General features: G+C 44.9%; 4 protein-coding genes across 7 annotated transcripts; 3 read left to right on the forward strand and 1 right to left on the reverse strand.

Annotated features, from left to right (window-relative positions):
* The first annotated feature begins 214 nt into the window (after positions 1 to 214).
* Positions 215 to 5,760, forward strand: nxt2 (nuclear transport factor 2-like export factor 2). The gene is made up of 4 exons (XM_053878731.1): positions 215 to 359; positions 1,077 to 1,163; positions 2,904 to 3,048; positions 3,115 to 5,760. The coding sequence occupies exons 1-4, from the start codon at positions 348 to 350 to the stop codon at positions 3,297 to 3,299; spliced, it is 429 nt and encodes a 142-aa protein (XP_053734706.1). The 5' UTR covers positions 215 to 347; the 3' UTR covers positions 3,300 to 5,760.
* Positions 3,375 to 20,034, reverse strand: acsl4a (acyl-CoA synthetase long chain family member 4a). 3 transcript variants are annotated; one of them, XM_053878727.1, is made up of 15 exons: positions 19,878 to 20,034; positions 18,045 to 18,508; positions 17,476 to 17,653; positions 17,306 to 17,415; positions 15,758 to 15,896; positions 15,532 to 15,682; positions 15,226 to 15,349; positions 14,417 to 14,488; positions 14,184 to 14,323; positions 6,092 to 6,264; positions 5,946 to 6,020; positions 5,687 to 5,875; positions 5,448 to 5,562; positions 5,229 to 5,386; positions 3,375 to 4,303 (listed from the first exon to the last, which is right to left on the reverse strand). In XM_053878727.1, the coding sequence occupies exons 2-15, from the start codon at positions 18,399 to 18,401 to the stop codon at positions 4,146 to 4,148; spliced, it is 2,139 nt and encodes a 712-aa protein (XP_053734702.1). In that variant the 5' UTR covers positions 18,402 to 18,508; positions 19,878 to 20,034; the 3' UTR covers positions 3,375 to 4,145. The 3 variants fall into 3 exon arrangements, with proteins under 3 accessions (XP_053734702.1, XP_053734705.1, XP_053734704.1); XM_053878730.1 differs by lacking the exon at positions 19,878 to 20,034 and adding an exon at positions 19,398 to 19,539; XM_053878729.1 differs by lacking the exon at positions 19,878 to 20,034 and adding an exon at positions 18,655 to 19,179.
* LOC128767035 (uncharacterized) lies at positions 6,202 to 12,136 on the forward strand. Of its 2 annotated transcripts, XM_053878726.1 has the most exons (8): positions 6,202 to 7,031; positions 7,882 to 7,953; positions 8,468 to 8,576; positions 8,706 to 8,773; positions 8,840 to 10,838; positions 10,971 to 11,126; positions 11,201 to 11,257; positions 11,674 to 12,136. In XM_053878726.1, exons 2-8 carry the CDS (start codon positions 7,924 to 7,926, stop codon positions 11,934 to 11,936), a joined length of 2,682 nt encoding a protein of 893 aa, XP_053734701.1. In that variant the 5' UTR covers positions 6,202 to 7,031; positions 7,882 to 7,923; the 3' UTR covers positions 11,937 to 12,136. The 2 variants fall into 2 exon arrangements, 1 of the variants encoding a protein (XP_053734701.1); XR_008416074.1 differs by having other exon boundaries at positions 6,202 to 7,953; positions 10,971 to 11,587; positions 11,674 to 11,798.
* Positions 20,035 to 22,430: 2,396 nt separating the features above from the next.
* Positions 22,431 to 25,832, forward strand: eif4ebp3l (eukaryotic translation initiation factor 4E binding protein 3, like). The gene is made up of 3 exons (XM_053879064.1): positions 22,431 to 22,775; positions 24,168 to 24,344; positions 25,284 to 25,832. Exons 1-3 carry the CDS (start codon positions 22,643 to 22,645, stop codon positions 25,310 to 25,312), a joined length of 339 nt encoding a protein of 112 aa, XP_053735039.1. The 5' UTR covers positions 22,431 to 22,642; the 3' UTR covers positions 25,313 to 25,832.
* Positions 25,833 to 26,387: the final 555 nt, after the last annotated feature.

A 26,387-nucleotide genomic window follows, 5' to 3' on the forward strand; every position in this document is an offset into this window, starting at 1 on the left:
GTTTCTGCCGGTTTCATCCCTTTCACATTAAAATACCATGCGGCTTAAATGAAAAGCAACCGCGTCTTATTTTTATGTGCTAATGATTAATTTCGTTTGATAGTTGGATAAATAGAATATCAACTCACCTGCAAAGTGTTTAAACTATTGTGAAACTATATCTATCATTTAATTTGAAAAGAATGCTATTATTCTGAAAGTGAACGTCTGTGGCTGTAGGAAGTGATACGAAGCCTGCGCTAACCGCTAAAAGGCAACCAAAGGTTGTGAATTCAGAGTCTGCTGCAGTTCTTCGGCAAAACGGTTAGAAACACATCGAAGCACGTATAACCAATCGTTCTGAAGCAATGGCGACGCTGGTGAGTTGTTGTGTTTTCCGTTAAACCACGCTAAGATGAGAGCCTGGTTAGCATCATGTGGCTCATCGACGGCTCATACTCTCACGTACACACGTTTAATCAACTCATACTCTCATGTTTTATCAACTCATACTCTCATGTACACACGTTTTATCAACTCATACTCTCATGTTTTATCAACTCATACTCTCACGTACACACGTTTAATCAACTCATACTCTCATGTTTTATCAACTCATACTCTCACGTACACACGTTTTATCAACTCATACTCTCATGTTTTATCAACTCATACTCTTATGTTTTATCAACTCATACTCTCATTTACACACGTTTTATCGACGGCTCATACTCTCATGTACACACGTTCTATCAACTCATACTCTCATGTACACACATTTTATCAACTCATACTCTCATGTACACGCGTTTTATCAACTCATACTCTCATGTACACACGTTCTATCAACTCATACTCTCATGTACACACATTTTATCAACTCATACTCTCATGTACACGCGTTTTATCAACTCATACTCTCATGTACACGCGTTTTATCAACTCATACTCTCATGTACACGTGTTTTATCAACTCATACTCTCATGTACACATGTTTTATCAACTCATACTCTCATGTACACGCGTTTTATCAACTCATACTCTCATTTACACACGTTTTATCGACGGCTCATACTTTGATGTACACATGTTTCAGGATTTCAGGTCTCAGGTGGACCAGTCATGTCGATATTCAGAAGAGTTTGTCAACATTTACTATGACTGCATGGACAAAAAGAGGAGGGTGAGTATGTTTTACCTTGTATATACAAATGAATTCTGACGCGACCATTCGCCTCGACAATATTTGCCGAGTCACTAGTTTTGCTGTGGCACCTGCCAGCGGGGTTTGAACCTTTGACATGCAGGTCAACAGGTGTGTCTCGTGTCCTGAGTCCTTAATTGTTCCTCTCTGAATTAAGCCTGTGGTTTGTGATGAACAGGCCACCTTTCCAGGGTGTCCCCAACCTCTCATCCCAAACAACTAGCTGGCCATCAAATACAACCATAGGACCACAGCATGGTCCTCATTATATGTCCACTTTCTTTGGTCTGAGATTGTGCTTCAGCAGTTTTATCTGCGATTCGCTGCTATGGTGTCGATCTGCAGAACGTCTTGGCTGACGTCAGTGTTCTAACACATGAAGAATACAATCCTTCACTTGGACAACGTGAAATTCACAAGGCTCCCATTGACATTTCGAACCACTTCATCCACTTGGTTCACTCTCATTATGACCATCCAGCTTGCTTTGCAAGGTTCCTGCTAAAAACTCACCCGTCATCTTCGTCTAAATAGGAATGATTCCGGTTCATTTCTGCACAAAGGTGCCCCAGATAATCATAATTCCACAATAAACAATATCTAATCATTGTTTGAAGAGACATCTCAAAATCCCTCATTGAACCGACCCTTCTCACCCTGGTCATGGACTGTTTGTCCCTCTTCCCTCTGATAGGAGGCTGTGGTCCATCCAGACCAGAACCTCCTGTCACATTTTTATTTCATTTTATTTTTGTTCATGTTTGCACGTTATTCCAAGGCACTTTCCTAGTTGGTGGGATCCTCACTGACCATGGCAATAAAGCTGATTCTGGCTAACGTCTGTCAACATGTCAGGTGTTTAGGAGACCAAGTCAGAGAGGCTGGATGGAGATGGTTTGGACATGAACAGAGAGGAGAGAGAGAGAGCCAGTACAGTGGTAGATGAAGATGTTGAGATGTTGGAACTGGCAGGCAGAAGGTGGAGAGGAAGGCCACAGAGGAGATTGATGGAGGTGGTGAAGGAGGACATGAGGTTTGGAGGTTTGAGAGAAGAGGAAGCAGAGGACAGAGATGGAGGAGGATGATCTGCTGTGGCCACATCTGAAGGGAGGAGCCAGAAGAGAAAAAATGGAGAAAAATCCAATTTGAAAACATCTGTTCAACTGTCCACAAGAGTGCAGTCATAACTCACGTTAGCTACTGTTGACTGACATGATTGTACTGCACCTGTTCCAATATTGTGATGAACAAACAAAACATAAGAAGGTTCTGAGTGTGAGAGAATCCCTTCAGAATATTAGTGACTGCAGACACCATTGACACATGTTTTATTGATACATTTTATCATTAAATGTGTCAGTAAAGTCAATAATTGTTATAAAATAAGTATATTCAATTATGTATTCAGGCAAAGGTCAGTCCACAAACAAGCCTTTTAACGTCATCCATTTATCCAATCCATTATGGACATCAGCTCTACAGCCGACTGTCTATCGACACTCTGTGTGGCGTGGCATTTTACGCAGTTCTCGAGGCAAAGTTCTGGCGGGATTTGACTGAAGACGACTACATATGTTTGTTCTAAGAGGAGCTGAGTTGTTGGAGCTTCAGCTGTTTTCTCCAGCGGTTGGTGCAGAGAGTCAAGTTTGGACCCAAGTTCTTCTCTGCTCAATCTTATATTCACTTCCTCTCATTCGAAAGTCTACCGATTAATTGCAGAATCTGACTCGTCTCTACCTGGATAAAGCGACATTGGTGTGGAACGGGAACACGCTGTCTGGACAGGACGCCCTCAGCGAGTTCTTTGAAACGCTACCATCCAGCGAGTTCCAGATTCAGACGCTGGACTGTCAGCCTGTTCACGGTAGGTTGACGCCTTGGCTTGGTCACACCGTCCCATCAATTGGGGTTTCCTCGTCTTGATTCGCAGAACAAGCCACCCAGGGCAACACCACACTGCTGGTGGTTACAGGAGGGATCGTCAAGTTTGAGGGAAACAAACAACGTTTCTTCAATCAGAACTTTCTGCTCACCGCTCAGGCTTCGCCGAACAATGACCAGCCTGTTTGGAAGATCGCGAGCGACTGTTTCCGATTTCAGGATTGGAACAGCTGACAAGCATGTCATGTAACCCGTCGTTCCTCTGACACCGTTTCTTTCAGTATTTTTGTAATAAAACAAGACAAAAAATATAAAAAGAATTTTATTCTCTGAAAATGGAAAAAACACAGATGAGATCCCAGACGTCCAAGTGTAGCGTGTAATTCTTAACATTTGAAAGACGAGACGCTGGTCGAAGCGTCCTATATTTCATACCGACTCGTTGACTAAACATGTTAAATAAAGCCGCGCTGTCTTACAGACTTGTGACGAGAGACGCTGAGAAAGCTGTTTAGTAGTTCAACATATTTCCTCAAATAAATAAGGTGCTCATTCAAAGTCTTTTAAGAGGCCTCCGACAGAGGCAACGCAACATTTCATGTTATGTACATGGCAGGCTTCCTGAGGGATGTTTTCACACATTTTGGTCTTCAATACAAACCGACAATAAATAAGAATACAACGGCCATTATTGGCATCCTCCACGAGCTCTGTGTAAACTTCAGACGGCAGTTTCAGCCAGGTATCAAATCGTTTTTTCACTTGTTCTGCGTGACGACACAGGGACAGCAGACTGAAGGCACGTAACATGAGAACTCCTATGATAAAAAACACTATAACAAGCCTTGTACGCGACTGCTACTCCTCTATAACTTCACAAAATTATTAACAAACAGGAGGACGGTGAGGGTCATTTCTTCAATTCGGCAGCAGGTGGTCCTCCAGTGGGTGGCAGTTAAGTGTTGTAATCCTACACTTGACACAATGTGAAGCAGCACAGTTGAATTACTGGTGACTTTGAACAGCATCAACGTTTCTTCTTACAGTTTCCCAAACCCTTCAGTAACATCTGCTGTGTGGTTATTTGCCCCCGTACATTCGCTCAATGTGGTCCAGGTAGTGGTTCTTCAGTTCTTTTCTCTTCAGCTTGAAGGCATCTGTGACCAGACCCGTCTCTGGAGTCCACGGTTCCGGACTCAGATGCACCTTGACTGGAATCTCGAAACGCTGGAGTTTAACTGTGATGACAGGACAGATGTTAGAATACTTGCATTTGAACAGATGCAGATGAGCCCTTCTCCACTGTCAATATCCCCATCGACCTCATGTGCCCCGTTTTCCCACTGGGACTTTCCGGAGCTACACACTGACTTTAGTAGCTATTGTCTGACCTTGGTTAATTATTGTTTTGGTCTGTGAGGGAGAGGACCACAACATTCCACGACAAAGGCTGTGAGGATTTTTGGTTTTTAACACTGGCAGATGAGTGGTAAAGTCCTTATATGGCAGTACGTTGCAGTTTCTGCAACAAAACTGAGCTATTCCAGCAATTAGTGGATTATATAAATGAGTGTATCCACAGAAAGATGTGAGCTTACATAGTGTTGTACAGTTAAATTGAAGCTCTGCTTCACTGTCTTGCAACTCTGGCTCCAAATCGGGACCAAACACACGCAGGCCAACTTGTAGTGCAGCCATGTTTCTCTGACGACGATGAAGGCTTTTGCAGTCTCGCTTTAACACAGCAGATTTTCTATCGGTCGGGAGCATGTTGGAGGCCATTTTCATGTTGTCCTCATCATTGATCCTAGTCATTATGTTGCGATTGTGGCGGCCATTTTGGAAACTTTCAACTAGATAACCTCATAAATACTTTTCATACCAAGCAACTCCAAAACTTAAAACTGCAAAATTATAAGAAGAAGAAATTCAACATGTTAGCAAACAGTGCTGTTGACGTGTCATTGAGATTGTAAATGTTGCAGAGAGCAGCCACTGTCTTATAGTGTCAGCTCTTTCAGGCACTACAACCGTTGCAGTGCATCACTGAACTGTGTTTCCAGTGGTGGACCACGACTCACTTCAGCACAGGTGACACATGCTCCATAGCTTCTCTACTTGATCAGACCTTTGCAATACTGAAACGCATGCGGAGACTCTTACTGCTGGTGGCGACGGCCTTGATCTCCTTCAGAACAGCACTCTCCATCTCCGGGTGCGTGCAGAGCTCCTCCCACTCTGCAACTATTCCTTTTTGTTTGGCCAGCTCGGTCAGCTTCTTCTGGTTTGGCACCACGAAGCTGATGACGTAGTTCTGCTCACTGAACACCAGAGGTGGGTTACCAGCTTGGTCGAAGTCATGAAGCCTGTTGAGGGACTCACCTGTTTGCGTACGCGCAGATGTTATCGATGAGAGAGCTGCTCTTCAAAGCCGACTCCACCTTCCCCAGGGACACGTACTCCCCGGCCTGCAGCTTCACCAAGTCTTTCTTGCGGTCTGCAATGCAAGACAGAAGTCGCCTTCAGAACTTCCTCAAAGAGCTGTCACAAGCCCAACCACAGTGCCGGCTTATACAAGCGACAACATTCCTTTCACAAGTGCGTGACGGAATGAAACGCACCCACGATCTGAAGACATCCGTCCGGGTAGATCTCTCCGACGTCGCCCGTGCAGAACCACCTCTGACCCTGCTCGTCGACAAAGAAGTCCCGGTCGTTGTTTTCGTGTCGGTAGTAGCCCATGGTGACGTTGGGCCCTCCGATCAGGATCTCTCCTCTCGGGTGGGGCTTGTCTCTGCTGGTGTAGCCACCTGAGTCACACATAATTACCGTCATCGGTTACTCCTTTATAGACGGGGCACGAAGCAGCACGCCTCATACCTTCAGCCCAGTCTCTCAGTCTGATCTCGCAGCAAATGAGCGGCGCCCCGACACGGCCGGTGCTGAAGTCGGTCACTGAAGAAGAAACAAGACGGCGGGCTTTTCTCACACTTCCTTGTTGACACTTCAGTCAGCCGACAAGCTACCTTCAGTGATGGTGCCGGCCCCGCAGGTCTCGGTGAGGCCGTACCCTTGACCCACCGGGCAGCAGAAGCAGACGTTCATGAAGCGCTGGGTGACCGACGAGAGAGGGGCTCCGCCGGACAGCATCATCCTCACCTGCCCGCCCAGCAGCTTCTTGACTTTCTTGAACAGCAGACTAGATTTAAAAAAAAAAAAAAGACCTATGATTAGCTCAAATCTCTGAATTCAAAGTTAAAAAAACAAGGTCTTCTTCACTTTACACTGCCATATTTTTAAGACCCACCCAAGACCACACTGCAGATCCAATCAACCGGGCCTAACCACGTTATTTTCCCTCTGGTGCAGAACCAGTGGTGCCGGGCGGCGACTATACAGAAAGAGGAGCGCTGTCGGTCTCAGTAACGTCTGCCCCTGACCGACGACATGAGCAGACGCACCACGGGACTCTTTGTTTGCTCTCTCTGTGTGTGTGTGTGTGTGTGTGTGTGTGTGTGTGTGTGTGTGTGTGTGTGTGTGTGTGTGTGTGTGTGTGTGTGTGTGTGTTGGTTTTTGTGGTTTATGAGGACTTTTGGCCTGACTTTTCACCTACAGCACGGGGACCCAGGTGATCTACAGGGACTTACCCAAAGTCCCTGTAAATCGAGCAATGTATTCATGCTCAGGAGGCTCTAAAATACCCCCTCTCTCTTTTTTAGCCAAAGACCCTATAGGTCACTTCACCTGTTTTTTTGTGTATAATTGTGTATGTCACTGCGCCCCTGGTTACTCTTGTGGTACTGCACCTTCATACACATTTCTGATACACACGGTTGAAAATGGCGGGCCTTTTTCTGATTGGTTCATGAAAAAGTGGGCGGGCTGAGGATTTAGGGGGACGTATACACGCGCCCCTTTAACTGCCTGGAAGCACGTGACAGCTGGAGGAGACCGTCTCTCAATCAGGTAAGACCGTATTTATTGACGTTCATTAAGGCTGTCTGACCTGGCGAACACTGTGATAGCCTCTCAGTGCATTTATGACTTTTACCACAGTTCATTGAAGAAACCACGCGGTGCGGCGCATTTTTAGATTAGATTAGATGAGTTTAGATGCGGGTGCAAATACGCATGTGCGATGCTCTCGTTTCGACGTTATTAAATGGCGACTCGTCGCTGCATTAGGGCTTTCAATTAACGACTGAATACCGTCAGAGTGGAGCGTCTCACTGAACAGAACGGACTTCACGGCGGTTGACGATGAATAATACGAAGTACATGACACGCGGTTAGTTTTGTTGGATCTCCTGACGGGAATCCACGTCAGAACCGAGACTCCCATCGGCAGTGAATGCGGGGAACGGCGCACGCGCGCTGATGCGCATCGTTTATGTTTCAAAGTTAAACTCGATTGAAAATCTTTGAACGATGTTTAGAAATTTCGCCGGAAGTTCTTTCACTTTCTCGACGTATTTCTTGTATGTACGATCATCTCAACTGTAACTCAACTTGATTACTGTGAGAAGTAATCAAGTTGAGTGTGAACTGTGAGAAGTGATAACTGATAAATAAATAATAAATAATCATAAATAATGACCGTTGATTTGGTCTGACTTCCTGGGAAGGTTTCAGAGCAGCTAATGAACGTAGCTTTTCAAAATAACGGGAAAAGAACAAGTCATGGAGCAAATGACTGCTCATACTATTTTAGGTTATTAATACGGGGCTGTTGTTCAGCTTGTTTTCAATCAAGTGTAGCTGATACACTCATAATGCATGTCCAAAAGAACAGATGAAGTCTTGTCCTCTCTTTCAGGCATATTCCACGTAAGAAAAAAAGAAGAATCAGGAAAATCAAATGAGTCCTGTCGACAACCCACCGAGACAGGTAAACTGGAGTGTGTGATATTCAATGACACTGATTTCTGAAGAAGGAAAGCAGCCCCCCGTCACACTGACAACTCATACTTGATGTACAGACCAATAGATCATGAAAACTATACTGACCTTTCATTCCCACACAATTGTTAAACACATTCACCACAATCACTTCATGCACGTCACCTGTGACGACACCTGAGACATCTGTCTTAACAATTTACAACTGCTTTTTTGTGACCAGCCTCTCGGTGTAGGTACTGATTTGACTAGTTGGGAGCATTGCAAGTTGCTCTGACTACTACACGCTTCAGATTGTCTACAAACACAACACATGGATCTGTGGTGGCAGATCCATGTGTGAACATGATGTCTCATGCTCCCTGAACCAGTTTCTCACAGTTTGAGCCTGATGTCTATTGTTATGAAATTATAATTCAAGGGTGGGCTGTTTTACAGTTTGTTTGCTTGCTTCTTACAATGATGAAACCCCGAATTCTTGTTTTCTCTCTTGACTTCCCCAGCAGTGTGACGTGCATCAGGTGGTCTGTGCCACTGTATCCAGTCTGGAGAAGTGTGCTGCCTGTGTGGGGCCTGTTGCAGCCTTCAAGTGGGGGGGATACAAATGCAAAAGTGAGTTGTTGGCACCTAGTGTGTGGTAGTGAATGCATGTTTGTCTGCTTAAGTAGAGAAGTTTAGTTTTGTCTACATAAAAACCTTTGGATCCACAAAACCAAAACTGATTTCAAACTACATTTTCAGCTTGTTTAAACGTCTGGCATAAAATATGCCTCAGACGAACAAAGACAGACTTCGTCCATGTGTCAGAGGTGGGTGTCCCACTGCACACTACATACGTGTTTACCTTTTACTAGCTTCATATTTTCTCTTTTTAGGTACAGTTTGATGATGGTTCTGTAGATGAGCAGTTGCCAGGCAATGGACCACCACAAAACATATCTGAGGATGACACCAGTCAGTCTGATGCAGACTTTGTGCCAGACTCTGTGGAAGAATCTGAAGATGACATTCCAGTCATTTCACCATCGAAGAAATTTAAAAAAACATTTGCAGAACTAGTTAATGACCTCATCGGAACAGATGAGAGCACCTCAGATAGGCCCGGGTCCTCTAAAGATCTGTTGCCTCCTGAAGACCCTGACAGTCCACCACCGAGACCAAACCTGAGTGAAGAAGTGAGTGGAGCAGAGCATCAAGTGGAAGAAACAACTGCAGCGACGCTAAGTTCTAAAAACTCCTGCTTCATTTGTGGAAAGTCTGTGAGAAAGATGGCCCGTCATCTGCAAACCCACTCAAGCAACTTAGAAGTTTCACATGCTTTTTCATTTCCCCCACACTCAAAAGAACGTAAAAAAGCATTGGACATGTTGAGGAACAGGGGCAACTTCCAACACAACACAGAGGTTCTACAAACTGGGAAGGGAGAGCTGAAAATCAAAAGAAAGCCAGATGGTGACCCAGTGAGAGAAAAATTTATCCACTGCATCTATTGCCAAGGCATGTTTGTTCGGAAACATCTGTGGAGGCATGTAAAGCGATGTGCCCGTAAGCCAGAGGATGAAGAACAACGGCCTGGGAGAAGACGAGTACTCGGTACTGCTGCCTCGCTGGAGTCTGCATCCCAGCAACAGGTCTCCACTGGAGTATGGAAGCTGTTAACTGCCATGAACCAGGATGAGGTCGCCTCAGTTGTGCGTAACGACTTGACCATCGTTCAGTTCGCACAATCCCTGGTCAACAAACATGGACAAGACGCAACAAAAAATGAATACATGAGGCAAAAACTCAGAGAAGTTGGCCGTCTGCTGCTGTGCCTACAGAAGGACTTCTCGGTGGCAAACATGGAGGACGCCGTAAAACCACCAAACTTCCCAAAGGTTCTCAACGCAGTGAAAAAAGTCTCTGGGTATCAGGAGCAAAACAACACATACAGCACACCGAGTCTTGCGTTAAAATTAGGACACACACTACACAAAATTGCAGATATCGTTCATTGCAGGGCTCTTGTGGCAGAAGACGAAGCGCTAATGAAGTCCACTGATATGTTCAAGAAGCTGTACACCTCAAAGTGGTCTGAGGTCATCTCACATGGGGCCTTGACTACTTTAAGTGATGCCAAGTACAATAAGCCCTCCACTTTGCCCTTCACAGAAGATGTCAAGTTGCTTCATGGCTACTTGGAAAGGAATGTGTCAACTGGTGTCAGTAAACTGAAAGAGGTGGCCTCCTGCCAGCACTACAGTGCACTTGCACAGATCTTGCTGGCCCAAATCATCGTCTTCAACCGAAGACGTGCAGGGGAGGTCTCAAAGATGCTGGTGGAGAGTTTTGAGAGTCGGGATGATCATGAACTGCATGAGGATGTGGCACTGGGTTTGTCCAAGCTTGAACAGAGGCTCTGTAGCTACTTCTCCAGAGTGGAGATCAAAGGGAAACGGGGTCGAAAGGTGGCAGTCCTCCTGACACCAAAAATGGTCGATGGCCTTTCTCTGCTTGTGAGCAAACGAGTAGAGTGCCACGTTTGTGCCTCAAATGCATTTCTGTTTGCCCGACCGAAAGCCATGAGCCACTACCGTGGGCAAGATGCACTCCGTGTTTGTGCTAATCTATGTGGCGCGAAGCACCCAGAGCACCTGAGATCGACTCAGCTCAGGAAGCATGTGGCGACACTCTCTCAAGTGCTCAACTTGAAACACAACGAACTGGATCAAGTTGCCGATTTCCTGGGTCATGACATCCGTGTGCACCGTGACTTCTACAGGCTGCCCGTGCCGACAACTCAGCTGGCCAAGATTTCCAAGTTGCTGCTCACTCTAGAGAAGGGAACGCTGTCCAAGATTCAAGGCAAGAGTTTGGATGACATTGAAATCCAAGGTTTGTATGTGATCTCAAATGTGTGTGTTCCTTCCTGTTACAGTGAACAAAAGACAAAATAATAATGACCTCATTATGTTCATGATGAAAGTGATCATAGTTTGAACATTTGTCTTGGTCTTGCTGTTTCAGATGAACTAGACACCAGTGACACCGAGGAGATGGACGGTGGCAGTGACTCTGGTGATGAGGCAGAAGTGTCCGGTTCAGGAAGCAGCACCAGCAAATGCATGGATGCTGCGCCAGAGTGTTCAGCCACAGAACAAGTTGGCGACACAGAGGACTTCAGTAAGTCTCGGCTTGTCACTGTGAGTGTTTGCAATCACATGGCTCAAGCTAAAACGTTTCAATTTCGTGTTCAGATGAAGCACTGGCTCCAGTGACATCCAGTGTACAAGGGCCAACCCCTGTGTGTGGAGGTGAGGCCAGGCTGACATCATGTTGAGGCAATATGCTCCACGCTGCAGAGCACTTGCCCTGTCTTCATCATCCTTCCACTCCTTCAACACGTCCATGAGTTTCAGGCACTCTTCCCTCCGCTCAGCACTTCAGGTCCTCCAGTCCTCTTGCCTGATCTCTGATCAGGAAACCTTTTCTTTTTCCTCCTTCTTATTCATTCACCACCAAGCAGGAGGATGACTCCTCTGATCATCCTTATCGAGCTCTTAGGGCCTCAACCTCCATCCATGAATGTTCACCATGTCATCTTGCACTCATCCTTTAGTCCCTTCACCTTTAACTCCAGTCAGGTGAACTGAAATACTTCCACCCAATAATAACTGTTGCAATGTCACTAAAAATGAAGTCATTTATTCATATGTTCTCTGTCTTCTAGAACCTGACTCTGATGCGGAACCAGACTCCGCTCAAACAAGGTCCAGACGGGTGAAGAAGAAGCCCTGGTCAAAGACTGAGGTGGCAGCAGTCATGCGTCACTTCAGGAAACACATTGAAGCCGGGAAACTGGCCGGTAAAGATGAATGCAGCCAGTGCAAACTGGCAGAGGCCCCACTGTTGGACCACCGGTCGGTTCAAAACATCCGGGACTTTGTGAGAAACAGAGGGGTGACTGCAAAGAGGCAGGCCAAGAAAAAATAACACCTTCATTGGATATGTTCATGCACTTACCTGCTTTGGGTTTTGTTCTTAGGACCAGTTCAAGGTCATAAGTGGCTGCAGGTTTTCGTTGCAACCCATCAAGCACACACAAGTGAACCGATCAGGCTGATGACAGTCCTCTGACAGGTGAAGCCATGTGTGCCAGGTGGGTTGGAACAAAAACCTGCAGCCCTTCGGGACCAGTTTGGACTCCCCTCTCATAAGCTGTGTTGTAAGCACTCATACACTCGTACATCAATGTTCTGCTCACAATCACATGACAGGACTGAAATGTGATGGTGAGGACATGGATCTGTGTTCGCTGTTCAGCTCCAGCCCCGGTGCTGCATTAAAACAAATGTCCCTCTAAGTCCTTAACTTGTGTGTATTTTATGTAAATTAGAGGCGGGGTTTAGTTGAACTTTAAAGTCCTCATATTGCTGTTTAGGGTCCCCCTAATGTACGTCCTCTAAAGCCACAACCCCATCAGGTGGCTGTGTATCAGCCTGTGAAGAGTGTATCCGAACACCAGTGGGAGCAGAATTTTTGTTAGATTTTTAGAAGCTGTTCTGTCATTGGCTGAGAGCTGTAGCACCTCAGGAAAGGGTAGTCCCCTTAAACCACCACTGGGCCTGTTTGGAGAAAATGTCCTTCTAAATCACAAAAACGCGTATGTGTGTGTGTGTGTGTGTGTGTGTGTGTGTGTGTGTGTGTGTGTGTGTGTGTGTGTGTGTGTGTGTGTGTGTGTGTGTGTGTGTGTGTGTGTGTGTGTGTGTGTGTGTGTGTGTGTGTGTGTGTGTGTGTGTGAGATGCTGCTGCAGCACAGCCTTCTTTTTCAAGCACTGGCCTCACACTAATGTGTCGGCCAACACGTCATGCTATAGACAATATTCCTTCCTCGTCTGACACCATTTGTGGCTGCAGTACAATGGACGTCATTTTGCGCCAGTCCTTTCTCAGTTTCACTTCCAAGTGTTAAAGTACATGTTCTGCAATCGACCCTAAAAGTAGTTCTGTCGTGCGATAGTTCATCTGTTCTCACTTTGGTGACAAAAACAGGCTTCTCTGTGAGCAAGTAAGAACTGATGTCACAAGCAATTATTCCGATGAGAAAGAGCTAGAAATGTGCAACGAAAACGAACCCCGTTACTCAACGTTAGGCCACTTCCTGGTCTCGTAACACTGGCCGTACTGAGCTTTTCAACATTTAACAGAGCAGTTAAACACCAAGCTCTGCTGCTGAAAGACTGGAGAACAGCTCTTCATTACTGCTTCCATTTCCGTCTCCTCAGACTGACTGATATGTTTCACTCCTTTACTACTGTTTATTTGGCTTGTATGGCTGAATAATTGTTAAACCTGCAAGTTATGTTTTTTTCAACATTAAAATATATTTTTAGCCCTTGAACAACAGTTTAAATGGACATAATAACTGGATTGTCAAGTTAGTAACATGGTAGGAACTCTAAAGTAACAAATGTGAACCATAGCAACTACAACACATTTTTACTGTTGGAGTTTTAACTATTGAATTAAATGTCCAGAGTCTGGTGAGTACTGAGCAGCCTGGTTGTTTTCTCCCACTCACTGACAGTCGCAGCTTGTTATGAGCACAAAACTGTCAGTGAAATTTGAAACAACAAAGTAAAATAGTTTTCCAATTAATTTTATCTGGTATTGAACACGACTCTCGCTTGTAAACTCATCAGCACAGCGCTGTATGTTTAGAGTTGTTCAACTCATCCCTGTGAATATAGTACGTATTGGATGAGAGTCCCAGTTTTCTGCCTCGAGGAAGAGACCTCGCAGCAGTTATATTACTGAGAAATCCTCATAACTCTTGGACCTGAGGCGGCTAAAGCGATAAATCTGTTCTGTATTTGGGTGGTCCTACTGCAGAGGCACTAGGGGTTATGATAATGACAGTTATACCCACACAAAGCACCGGTGCTCTGCTTTCAGACGTTGCTTGACAGGATGCTTTTTCCACGGTATGATCTTTTGGACGGAACAGAGCTTTGTCAAATCATGTCGACGGTGACAGGATCGCCAATAAGGAGTGAAATGACATCTAATAAAATGGCAATTTGCTTTACAACTTGCTTATTTGGATGGTTTCCAGAAGCTTGAGGCTGGAGAACACTTCATTGTCATCCACAGTTCCTCGCGCTAAGCAGTGAGACATATGCCAACGTCTTCTTGTTGGCTGCTGCAACCCCCAATAAAGAAAGCCAGAGGTGAACTCACGCGTTGCACAGCGGCGCATCGTAGCCCTTCTTGACTTGCTCCAGCTTGTACTGGTAGCCCAGCGTAAACAGCGTCTTCTGGATGAAGCTCATTTCCTGCACTTTGCTCATCACATTCTTGTTGATACGATCCATAATTTCCTTTTCAAAAGAAAAAAAAAAAAAAAGAATGATTTTTGCTTCTTACCCAGAGAAGCAACTGAACAGTCAGAGGATGCATGAAAAAGGGCTCACAGGAACAGCAGCCATCAGGGTGGGCTTGAGCACGGAGCAATCGCCTTCGCTGCCTTTCTTTATCTTGGTGGACTGGAAAACACAGGAAGAACAGGCTTAATGATGATGTTCAAGCAGGGGCGATGATTAGTGCCTGCGAAACAGATGCTTCATGAGGCAGAGCTACACAATGACAGACCGTAATGTAAACGCACCATCCAGCAAATGTGAGGAAAAAAGACAGTTTGGATTTGTAGACAAAGTTACTTGTAAAGACAGTTTAAAGGATAACTGGATATTTGTTATGACTTCCTGTTGCCCTGTCTACAAACTGTGAAACAGTCGGACCACAGAGATAAGAATGCCCGTCTGTCCCATTCCCACTTCCCCCTCTCTATTTCCAGCTCCATGTCTAAAGTCTGGCCACATCATCGCCAATAACCTTAAGTCTAAATAGAACCTTTCTGCTGCCAATTTTTCCCACAATTTTTTTAATCACTGGACAAAGGTTCTAAATGGGAGCCGGGTTTTCCAGGACTCACAAGGCATGCTGTAAACCTGACATCAGCAAAGGGGCCACAAAGGGCCCCTTTGACGGTAACCAACCCTCGTGAAGTTAATGGGCAACTGTGAAATTGAACACAAGGAAGTCGATCATGTGTTCCTTAATCTGCCCATTTTTTAAATTCTATACCTGGCAACACATTCTCTACCGACTTCCTGCATATGCTTGTGGTTTTCCAATGATTCTCTTCTGCGCAAGTCAGCTTTCTTGAACACTCCCCGCCACAGCTTGAATACGGTGCCCTCAGAAGAATGAAGTCGCCTACCTGGTCTGACAGAGTCTGAGGCGAAGAGTAGCCAATCCGACAGCCGTACGTGACGCAGGAGATTTCTGCCGTCATTTCCAGAACATGAGCCAGAGGAAGGTATGCGATGTACGTGTCCTTCGGCCTGCAGGCACACGAGAGGCCTCAGAAATAGCATCGCATTAAGAGAAAAACTGGTACAAAACCAACAATACTTTTAACAAGACTTTCTTCCAATAGCAATAAGGAAATAGACGTTGTGGAATTAATATTTACGTCAACCAAAAACCTTCTCAATGACGGCCGCAAGCAAATCATGTGGCTCACCCGAGTCCAGGGATGCGCTCACACTGGCCGGTCATCCCTGCGATCAGGTTGCTGTGGACGATCATGACCCCTTTGGGTCTTCCAGTCGACCCACTGGTGTACATCACCACCGCCAGGTCAGAAGGTTGAGGCTTTGAGATTTGTAACGCCACTAAACAAAACAAAACAAAACAAAACTTGAGTCATCCTTTTGCATCACACAGATCTAGAACAGGAAAATACACACTGTTTTCAGGCCGCGAGCCCAGCTCCTTCACAGACTGCATGCTGTGGATGGACAGTCCGGCTGGGTAGCCGTCTGTGGCCACCCTCTTCTGATCCACGTAGATCACGTGCTTTAATTTTGGGATGTGAGGAAGCACACTCTGGGGAGGACACACACAACTGTTATCACATGACAGACACTCTCCTCACACATTTAGCACCATTTTAAAAAGGTTTTTGTTTTTACTCAAGTCAGCTCCAGACGTCAAGTCTACTAAATCAAGCCACCACTTTATCCAGGAATATTTCCCAGGCATTTTGTTTTTACTCATTATTGCTCATACCAAGACCCAAATCATGACTTCAATTGAAAAGCTATTAAACAAACTCCAGTGAATCACAAGAAATTCCAGACTGTGGAAAGAGCAGCAGAAAATGTGACTCACACGTTCCCATATCATCCAAGAGAAGAGAATGACTCATTTGCTAATATTACTCCGTGGCACACATTTATAAGCTGTTACAATAACCAACTAACATTTCGATGTGAAGCTCTTTAAAAGACGTGGGATAATATTTTCTACATATATAAACATGCACAGAGACATGAGAACTTTAGACAATAATATGCCTGGAAGACTACAGTGAAACTGACAGTTTCTTTATGTCTTTGTTTTTTTTTAATCTATTTATCATTTCTGTTGTATTTATTCAACATTTTTATTTATTTTTATTTTGTCTGTTCATTTTTTTGTCATTTCTAGTCCCTCACTGTCATTGATTTTCATTAAAAAAACAGTAATTATTTTCCACAGATATATGAAAATATAATATTCTAAATAAATATTTATTTATTGAGATATAAAAAAATAAGTGTGTTAAATATTGATTAATAATTTCCTCCTCAAGTGGTACTTTGTTTTCAAACATTTATTGAATTTTGAAGTAATTTCTTCCTTGACATGTTCAGATTTTTAATTTGTTAATAATAATAATAACAATGAAAAATTTTACAGGGAAGTCTCATACTGTCCCAGAAAATACTTTGCGGCCTCTCTGAAGTTCCCACCCTCATCTGACATATAACCTATAAAGACAGCGACACAAAAGAATTCCGTTGCTAACTCAGGTGAGCCAAGTATCTTTCTGTCAAACAGAAAACAGCTTCCAGATCGTCCTGACAGCATATGCATGACCTACTTTGGCAGCGACCGTGCCAATGTAAATATCCATAATCAACCCCGCCCAACCACACCCACCACTGTGACCCAAACTGCATTGGTCTGTAGGTTGTTTTAGGTGACTCAAATGTTATGCTAGGTCAAACATCCCATATCAGCAGATGGTATTTGGAGAGGAACTAGCCCTTTAGAACAGCAAGCCAGTGTCAGTCCCGTCACCTCTCGCTGCCAGACGAGGAAGCACGTCTGTTGTGCAAACAGCTGCTAAATTTACACATAAACAGTCGCGTCTCAACTTTGTCTCACAACACAACACAACACAACACAACTTTAATTCCCGTCCGACTCGACCGAATGGCACCAGGATGCAAATTTAAAAACTCACTCACTTTCAGTTTGCTTTCCAGCAGCTCCGCACTGGTGACCAGATGTGTGACTTCGGTTTCGTTCAGTCCGTACGCGATGGCGTCCTCGCCCAGCGTGGCGTAGAAGGTGACCACTGTTCAAGACAGGAAGTGAGTGAATGACGAACTTTCAGCCCAAATCTGAGAGGACTCACAGGGGAAATTGTGCCTGAAGCAGGTCTGGGCGGTGATCATCCACTCCGCTCGGGTCTCGCAGAAGATGGCGATGGTGCTCTTGGGCTGCTGGCCGAGAGCCGCCAGGCCGCGGCCGAACTGGTGGACGACGGCGTCCACTTCATTGTAGGTCAGCCATCGGTAGTCTCCAAGGATGAGCTAGGAAGGAAAGCAAGGTGAGACCTCTTGGTTCATCGGAATGGATCTGGACTGCGGCAAAGCAGAGAGTGTGTTTAGGCCTCAACGGAGAGGTCTGTGACCAAAAGCTCATTAGGAGGATTAGGTCTTATCCAATCGATCATTAAAATGGGAAGTGAATTGGCCGTGTGTTCAGTGGGAGTGCGACACACTCTCTTTTGACGGTGGAATGCTGGGTCTGAGTTCAAGCCGTCGATCTGAAGCATCTTTTTTAAACAGCAGCACTCAAGTCAAGGTACGTGTGGGGGCACGAGAAGGTATTCCGAGGTCATTTTATAGGTACATTTCTGTTAAAAGTTTGAGAGCTGCTGCTTTAGCCAATTAACTGCAGGAATAGTTATTATTTTCCTACCTTTTTAAAGACTTTCCCGGTGGGTTGTATCTCATTCTCTTCGCTCAGAACATCTCTGGTGCCGAGACACTGGGACTGTCCGAAGCGCTGCACAGCGTGGTCGAACAGCTTATCCAGCGTGTCCTTGCCTGGAAAGTCCTCTTTGGCCAGAGACTGGAACCGGTCGACGGACCGATAAGGCCCGTCGCGGCACCCCGTGGTGGATCGCGCTTTTGTCCGCTTGGAGAGAAGCGTCTTCTCGCCAGCCCCGGTGATGAAATACCATGGCAGGAAGGAGACCAGAGAGTAGAGCCACACCAGGAGATGGATGGGGAGCAGGAGGAGAGACTGCAGAACAGCGTCTGGATGGAGGCCCATACTGTTCGAATGGGACCGAGGAGGGGGTGACGATGAGCACCAGAAAATGTAGGTTGTCTTGGGCAGCCTGGGACCAAACGACAAATTCCGCTCCAGAAAGGTTGCAACTGTAGAGACATAACAAAAGACAAGTATGTAAACGTCACATTAGAGAAATATTTTATCTGGCTCTTCAACCTCCCCTTGGCCAAGAACACAAAGCTCGCAACGATCCAAATCTAGATTTCAACCTGATCACCTTAAGTCGACCCACCTTATCTGAAAACAGGTTAGTTGGCTTTAAAATAATCACAGTGAGAACACGTTCCTGTCTCCGACAGGGGTGTGTGACTCTCCTCTATCACCTCGCCCTGCCCGGCTGCACTCCAATGACCTCTTCTACAGAAGAGGATCACGCAGCCGACAACCAATGACAATGCCGAGTGAGACTCACCCCACTCAAGGGCGAGCTCAGCTCACCGTTGACCCCGCGGTTCAGCGCAACACATGTCCCACCTTGAGCGTAACCTTGAACAAATCCTTTCAAGGAACGCAAACACCTTTCAGAATAGCCAGAAAACTGCCAGCCAGTGACCTCTGAGGACAGAGACTTCCTTTTTGCTTGTTCACTGAAGCCGTATCAGACTGAATCTGAATCAAAACACTGAGCTCAGCAGGGACACATCCTCCCGTTTGGTCCCACAGACGCCTGCAAAACCTTCAACCTGACCTGGTTTCTACTTCACCGTCAGACTTTTCAGCACCTCCACCACAAACCAGACGTGTAACCAGACTTCAAAATGCCCAGTGTAAATTGTGAATTCCCAGATCTGTGAGCAACAACCCTGAAATGTAGTGATGTCATAAACAGAGTGGAGAAAGCGGCCAGATGACTCATTCAGGACGTCAGAGGTCTCATCTTTGGGCCCAGAAATACAAAGATTGGCTCATGCTGGAATAACCTTCGATGTATACTGAGAAATGGACACGGTGTTCCAGACACATGTGCAAACCAACCTTGTGTTTTCCGAGCATCGTTTGTGTGTCACGTCTCCTGGTTGAAGTGGAACAAAAAGCTCCATATTTTGAGGGAAGACTGGGTGAAATCACGCGTGACTACACGACAGGTTCACACTCAAGTGTGTCAAAAGTGTACATTGACGCCTTTGTTTCACAGTAACTTTTTCGTGTTGTATCCCAATCCACCTTACATGCCACTTCCGTCGTGCCGAGCCTTTGATACGGCGCGGTGACTCGCTCGCGTCAATCCGCCATCTTCTCTCATGTTCACATTTCACATCATATAATAACGATGAGCCCGGTCCGACGCGTTTTCTAGAAAAGGCGACGGAGCCGGTCCCGCCGAAGCACCACGTCAGAGGTGACAATGAAACAACCGTGACTCTTCGCGATGACTCCATTAAAAGCGGCTCGATTCGCGGATCACTTTGAGCAGATTAGAGTCCAGAGCCAGCAGGCGACTTCACTCGACCTTACCGTTGGCGAAGGGAAGCCGGTCAGCCAGGCGCGTGTGTCCGCGAGCGTGTGTGAGTGTCGATGCCCAAATGACCGACAGTTACCTCGGCGTCTTTTTTTCGACTGGGAGAAACGCGGCCCAGTGACGTCATCTGATTCCACATCTGCCGACCAATGAGAGTGCGTCATGTCTCCCCGTCTTTATTACAGCCGCACGCCCACCACCGATGGAAAAAATAGCGGAAGATAAAACAAACACACTCGTTTTTTAAAGGTTACTACAGTGCAGATGTTGTAAAGGCGTGTGACTATTGGGAAAATGTGACCTCGAGCACAATGACTCTTGATTCAAAACATAGTATTTGAATTTCTAATGCATTGCATTTTAGATTATAATTTTTTTTCTTTTATATTTTTCTTTTTTCATATCTCAATGTCACAAACCCAAACTGATCAATTCAGCATGTTTCTGTACCAATGAAGACACAGCCCAGACCCAAACTCTTTTTTTTAAATGCAGACTGTAGACTGAAACAGAAGAGTGGCCGTGTCCAGAACGAAGTAAATTCACACTGGACATTATCAAACATGTCAGCGATATAACTTGTTCATGTCAGCATTTTTGGAATGACACTTTAACCTACTGAACTATTCAGTCGGTCACTTGCCAGCCATTTCCTTTGACACATATGTGAGTAACTGTAGCTCTGGTGTTCATGCCATGATGTGACGCACTGCTTTACCTCAGATTTTCTCAAAAGAAGATTAAGTTCCTTTCCAGCCGAGTGTTTCTCCACGTTCCAACCAATTCTACTGAAAACGCATGAGGGAAAACCTGAGACATTTGATGCAAACGATACATTTAACAAAGCAGTTGTAGATGATGTTAAGAACTGGTATGTATTGTGTGTTAATTGAGGCAATATTTTTGTTTTGTCAGTGTTTTATTGGTTTCACCAATAGTTGGCTGAGCATGACCTTGTCACTTGTCGGTGACCTACTTTTGGTTCATGCCAAGGCAGGAGAGGAAGCAGCTGAGGCCAGTAAAAATTGCTTGTAAGCGTAGATATCTTTCTCTGAGGTAACAGTAGAAACATCACGTCCTGCGTTCCCTCTTTACACACGCAACATTTCTCAGTTGGTTTGCTCTTTAGTCCCGCCACTGTTTGTCTGTCTGTCTGTACGCAAAATAATTTAAATGAATTTTTCTGGAAACTATAATAGACAATGGACAGAGGCCTACATTTTGGTGGTGTTCCGGACCACCATCCAAAATCTAGTATCATGCAAATATTTAGTTCCCTCCTTATAGTGCAGGGAGCTGCTGTCCTTTCTTCTTCACATCTACTGTGTGCTGTGCAGGCAAGTTCAGGACGTTGCTGCCACCTGCTGCCTCCTTATGCTGCGCTCCCAACTATGTTTCCAATGCTTGTGAATTATAGAAAACTATCGTAATATTGTATTGTATTGTTGCTTAAGAGAAGCATAACGTTTTCCTTGAATATTTGCCCCATAATATCTTGTTTTGTTCAATAAAACCATATCGTTCCCCCCAAGTAACAGTGATTGGTTTCACACTTAATCCCTTCATTTTTAGTGATCGAACTTTCCATATTTTTGATTGCGTTATAGCCTGACATTTTCTCATGTTGGATGCAAAACTCTCCTCCAGAGGTCAGTGTTGTCCATATATACTGCGCCCACCAACAGCTCACTTGAGCGCGAGAGTTCGCAACGAGTCAATTTGCTCCTGAGATTTTTTTTTACGAATATTATTATTGATAACGTCATATCCAACACAATTAAAATATGTGTCTATGCCTTATAAAAAAAATACTAATAACCTAAAAATAAAAATAAAATTGAAAGTAAAATAAAAAATATATCTATAATAAAATAAAAAAAAGTTAAAATTAAACTGGATTAAGATGGGTTATTGCACCATAGAAGAAGGTGAAGGTGAAGTTGTATTTTTTCCTGCACTCATGTTGTGTCTTTTGTATCTCCTCCATCTACCGTGATCATCCTTCCTTGTCACACCTGCCATCTCCATGTCGACTTTGATAAACCTCACTGTTTGACCTCTAGTTGAGGTCATCTCGCCCCATCCCAACCTGTCTGCGTTACGTTCCTCATGCACGTCTGTTGTTAACCTTCACCCTCTTCTCTCCAACTTCCGCCTTACCATTACCACAAATCACTACATCATCATCAACATCATGGTCCATGAAGACTCTTGTCTGTCCAGCTCCGTCACTCTTTAGCAGAGCATTAATTCGAATAATAATAATAATAATAATAATAATAATAATAATAATAATAATAATAACAATAATAATAATAAAAAAAAAATTTTTTGTTTGTCAATTTTGAGTTTGATTAAAAATAAAGAGTTAAATGCTATATATCTGTTCAGTCGTTTGTGAAGTACAAACGTGCTACGAGGGAAGCGTCATTTCACACGTAACGTAAAAAGTAGACTTGATTGTACCGTAGATGTTCGGCGGCTAACACCGCCCCCTCGCCGCGTCTCTGGTTACAAAACGGGCGCTTCTGCTGCTCGCTGGCCCACGTGTCTCGTTCCTGAAGCACAAAAACATCACGAGGGTCTGTTGCGCTTTACACTCTGGCAGCGTCGGGAGCAGGTTGCTGGAGCGCCGTCACCGAGGCCGATACACGAACCCGTTGCCTTCAGTCGTCCGGTGTGGTTCCGTGCCGCTGAGACTCGAGCGCTTCGGAGAGACGCGCGCCCTCGCTCCGCTCGCAGCAGCTACCCCGAAGCCAACATGTCGTCTGGCACCAACCAAGTGAAGAGCTGCCCCATCCCCACCAAAGTGCTCACCCTCAAGGACTGGTCCCAGCTGCCCGACTGCTACAGCCAGACACCCGGGGGCACGCTGTTCTCCACCACGCCCGGAGGTGAGTCAGTCCGCCGCTCGCTCGCTCGTGTGCCCTGTAAACACCGAGCCTGGTGCAGCCAGCTCCGTCATCTCACGCATGGAGCTCAACTCAAGTTCACACTTTTAGGAAATCACATTCACTTTTCAGGTTTGGACGTCTGGAATGTGTGCGTCTTGCTTGGTAAATGTATTGCATCATGCTTTCAAACACACGAGTAAGTTATGCATCGCAGAACATGAGCCTGAAAGTAGCATTAGTCAGGCATGACTCTGAAAAGTCGATTAAAAAGAATCATTGTAGGTGAAATCCATGTAAAAACCAGAGTCGAAAAGAAGTAAATATTAGCAGATTTTTACTCCAATGCAAGAGTTCCCTTCTTTAATCCAAGTAAAGTGGGAACAAAGTTTCCATGGATTTATTCATTTGTTATTATTTTTGTCAATGCATGTCCGTGGACCTGACTGCAGCTGAGTTTCTTGGCTTCACCTTGCACCAGAAGTGTGCTGGCATCCAGCAGCCATCTGAGCAAGACTTGTGATTGGTCAGTGTGGAAATATTCCACTGCTAAAACGGCGAGGCCATTGGGCCCCAGCCGCCGGGGACGTTTGACGCCGTCCAATCCCTTCATCTCTCCGCTTCGCACAGGAGGAAAACATTTTGTACAGTAGAACATTCTCTGAGGGAGACACAAGTGTGAGAGCTGTGTTTTCCTCTTCAGCAGGGACGCCTCTCAGCTGCTATATTTACGTTAAGAGACGTCTCCCTATGCATGTTCAGCGGCATACCAGCGCCCTTTTCTCGCCCCCCCACCCCCCCTGAAAGTTTCTCCTTTGTCCAGGATGGACTGCACACTGTGCAGAAATTGCATAACATGTTGTCGCCTTGTCAGGAGCAGATACTGTACGAAGCAGGTCAAAATCCAGTGTTATTCCGAGCTTCTTACGACACCGTTTATGATCCTGTTTTTTTTTTTTTTTTTTGAAAGCTTGGCACCGATCCCATCATAATTCTGAGGTTTTGCATATTAGGCTGACAAACAGACATGTTGACTCAAGGTTTGGTGTATGCTGAAGGACTGCTTTCAAAGATTTAAATGTAGTGTATGAAGACATGTGGCTTCCATTACGTTGCGCTGCTTGAAAGAAGAATGTTTTGTCCTCGGATTTCCTAGAAATCTTTGGCCCACCCCTCCGCGCTCTCACACAAAACGCACGCACGCACACACACGCACTATAAAACTTGGAAGTATCATGAAATGGCTCATTGAAGGAAGAGCCAAATAGAGGTTTCAGTCAAAAACTTGCTCGTGATCGCATAATAGTTACTTATAAAAGTAATATAAACGTCATTAAACTAATTGTTTTTATGTATCTCTCTCCCCCCCACTCACTCTTCTTGCCTACACTATAGGTACTCGCATTATTTACGACAGAAAGTTTTTATTGGAGTGCCGGAATTCTCCTCTGGCCCGGACCCCACCATGCTGCCTGCCTCAGATTCCTGGGGTGACGGTCCCAGCGACGCACCCCATTGGGAAGCTGCAGGATCTCAAAGAGGAAAATGAAGAGGAAGAGAAGGACAGTGCAGGTAAACTGGTGGCACCAGCTGGGCTTCACTCAGTGGACGTGATGTGACCTCACAACACCGCTGCAGACCTCTTGCTTCAGTGTCTTCATGTGAGAGTCATGATTTCATTGCGTTTATAACATTATGCCAAGTTAGGAACAACCGTGTAGTACTCATACACATTGTTAAATACTCATGTATTTAACAATGTTCCAGAGAAAAATGAAGGAACAGCTTGTGAGTAAGAAAGAATGCAAATCAAAAATGACAAAACATGTCAGCGACTTCGATGTGTTATTACTGGTGACACTACAAAGAAATGTCACCTGGGGAATCAAGTAGGTCCAAGTACTGGGTCTCTAAAGGCCAAGCTGACGCAGAACCTCCTCACCGTACAGTTAAAACCCAAGGATGGCTTCTGTGCTGCGCTTAAATCCTTAAGAAAACTGAACTGGACCTCATCAGAAACCGACCCCAGCGGAGTCACAGCCCGTTATTACAAGGATACATTTCTCCTGTACGGACTTATCTTTGGGGTGGAGTGCTGTACACAATGTTGACCTCCGATGTAGAGGGTTTATTGGACTTTCCCTGATAAAACATCTGGTTTTATTTACAAAAAGTTTGTGCAAAACACGGATCGTCGCTCTGAACTGCAGCACTATCTAAAGTCAATAGCTCTTTTCCTGGTCTCATGACCACAGAGGTTGGGAGTTGACAAATATTGACAATGTTTGAAGAGTTTCTTGAGCAATCATCTCGCACTGGAACTATTCTTGTGTTCCTCGAAGGTGAAAGCGTTATTCATTGTTTAGCATAATGGTGTTTGGCTAATATTGCTATCTCAACAAGGCAGTCAAAACATCTTGTCAGTTTGTGACTTGGTTGTTCCTTCAGTTAAGGTGCGGTCAGTGTTGAGACACACTTAGGAGCTGACTTTGTTTGTTTTCCTCTCAACAGATGACAACCAGTTTGAGATGGACATCTGAACTGCTTAACTACCTCCTGTGGAGAGTTCTTGATGAAACACCTCCGTGGTCTTTTACGACCACAGCGCATCAAAAACAAAGCTTTTTTCACTTGTTTTTTTTTTAAAGGAGCGCTTATTTTGTGGAAACAAAAGGACGGAATTGGGCAGGAATAAGGGTGTTATCCGCCCCGAGAGTGTGCAGATTAGGATTTTATTTTGACTGTATTTGATTGCTGACTTACTAAGGAGGAGGTGCTTGTGGATTTTTAAGAAAATCCGTTTTGATTTCTTTTATATCTTTTGTAAATATATAAATTGTACATCATAGTCTGAGTTGGTTAATAACACGATTACATGAAGACATGTAATGGGTTTTTCAGTGCCGTTTTTTTAGCCCTTTAATCCCGAGGGCCACTTCTTTTTCTTTCCCATTGGCAAGTCCCTCCTATCTTTAGGAGCCGGGGTCTTTTGAAAACATTTCTGTTGATGGTGACGTTGAATGTGAATGATTTGAAATAAAGGCCATTTATCTTGTCTGATGTTTGTTGTTTTTAAGTACTTGGTAAGAGGCTCTGTTTGGATTAGATTATCTTTGCCTTGGGATGTGGTGTTCTGTCACTTTGCCTTGGTATTTCAGTTGTAATATCAGTTCATAGCTGTTCTCTTCCCTGGTACTGGGCAGAGCAGGAAATGGTTTCAGCAAGGAACAGTTGTTGCTTAAAAAGAAGGGCAGAAATCGGATGAGCGGAAACCTCATTGTGTAATTTTCATCACGCTTTCAACTGCTGTGCTGTGTTATGGTTTACAGCCATGAAATCTGCACTGAGATCCATTAAGTCACTTTCCTGGACCCTCTACTATGAAGGGAAAGGTCCTGGTTTCTCGCACTCAGATAGCCAAGATGCCTACATTAGACAGAAGCATTCTGAACTATAACAAGGCAATATTGCAGGCTTCCTTTTGAACACCTCACTCAGGAAAGTCCTTGACTTTGGTCAGACGTGACAAAGTAACCACAGAAAAGGACCAAAAAAATCTGTCTGTCCTAAATAGTAGCCAGAATATATCTGCATGTCTAGCTTCAGTCGGGAAAG

The sequence above is a fragment of the Synchiropus splendidus genome, chromosome 11 (genome assembly GCF_027744825.2).
Source record: "Synchiropus splendidus isolate RoL2022-P1 chromosome 11, RoL_Sspl_1.0, whole genome shotgun sequence".
Taxonomy (NCBI): Eukaryota; Metazoa; Chordata; class Actinopteri; order Syngnathiformes; family Callionymidae; genus Synchiropus; species Synchiropus splendidus.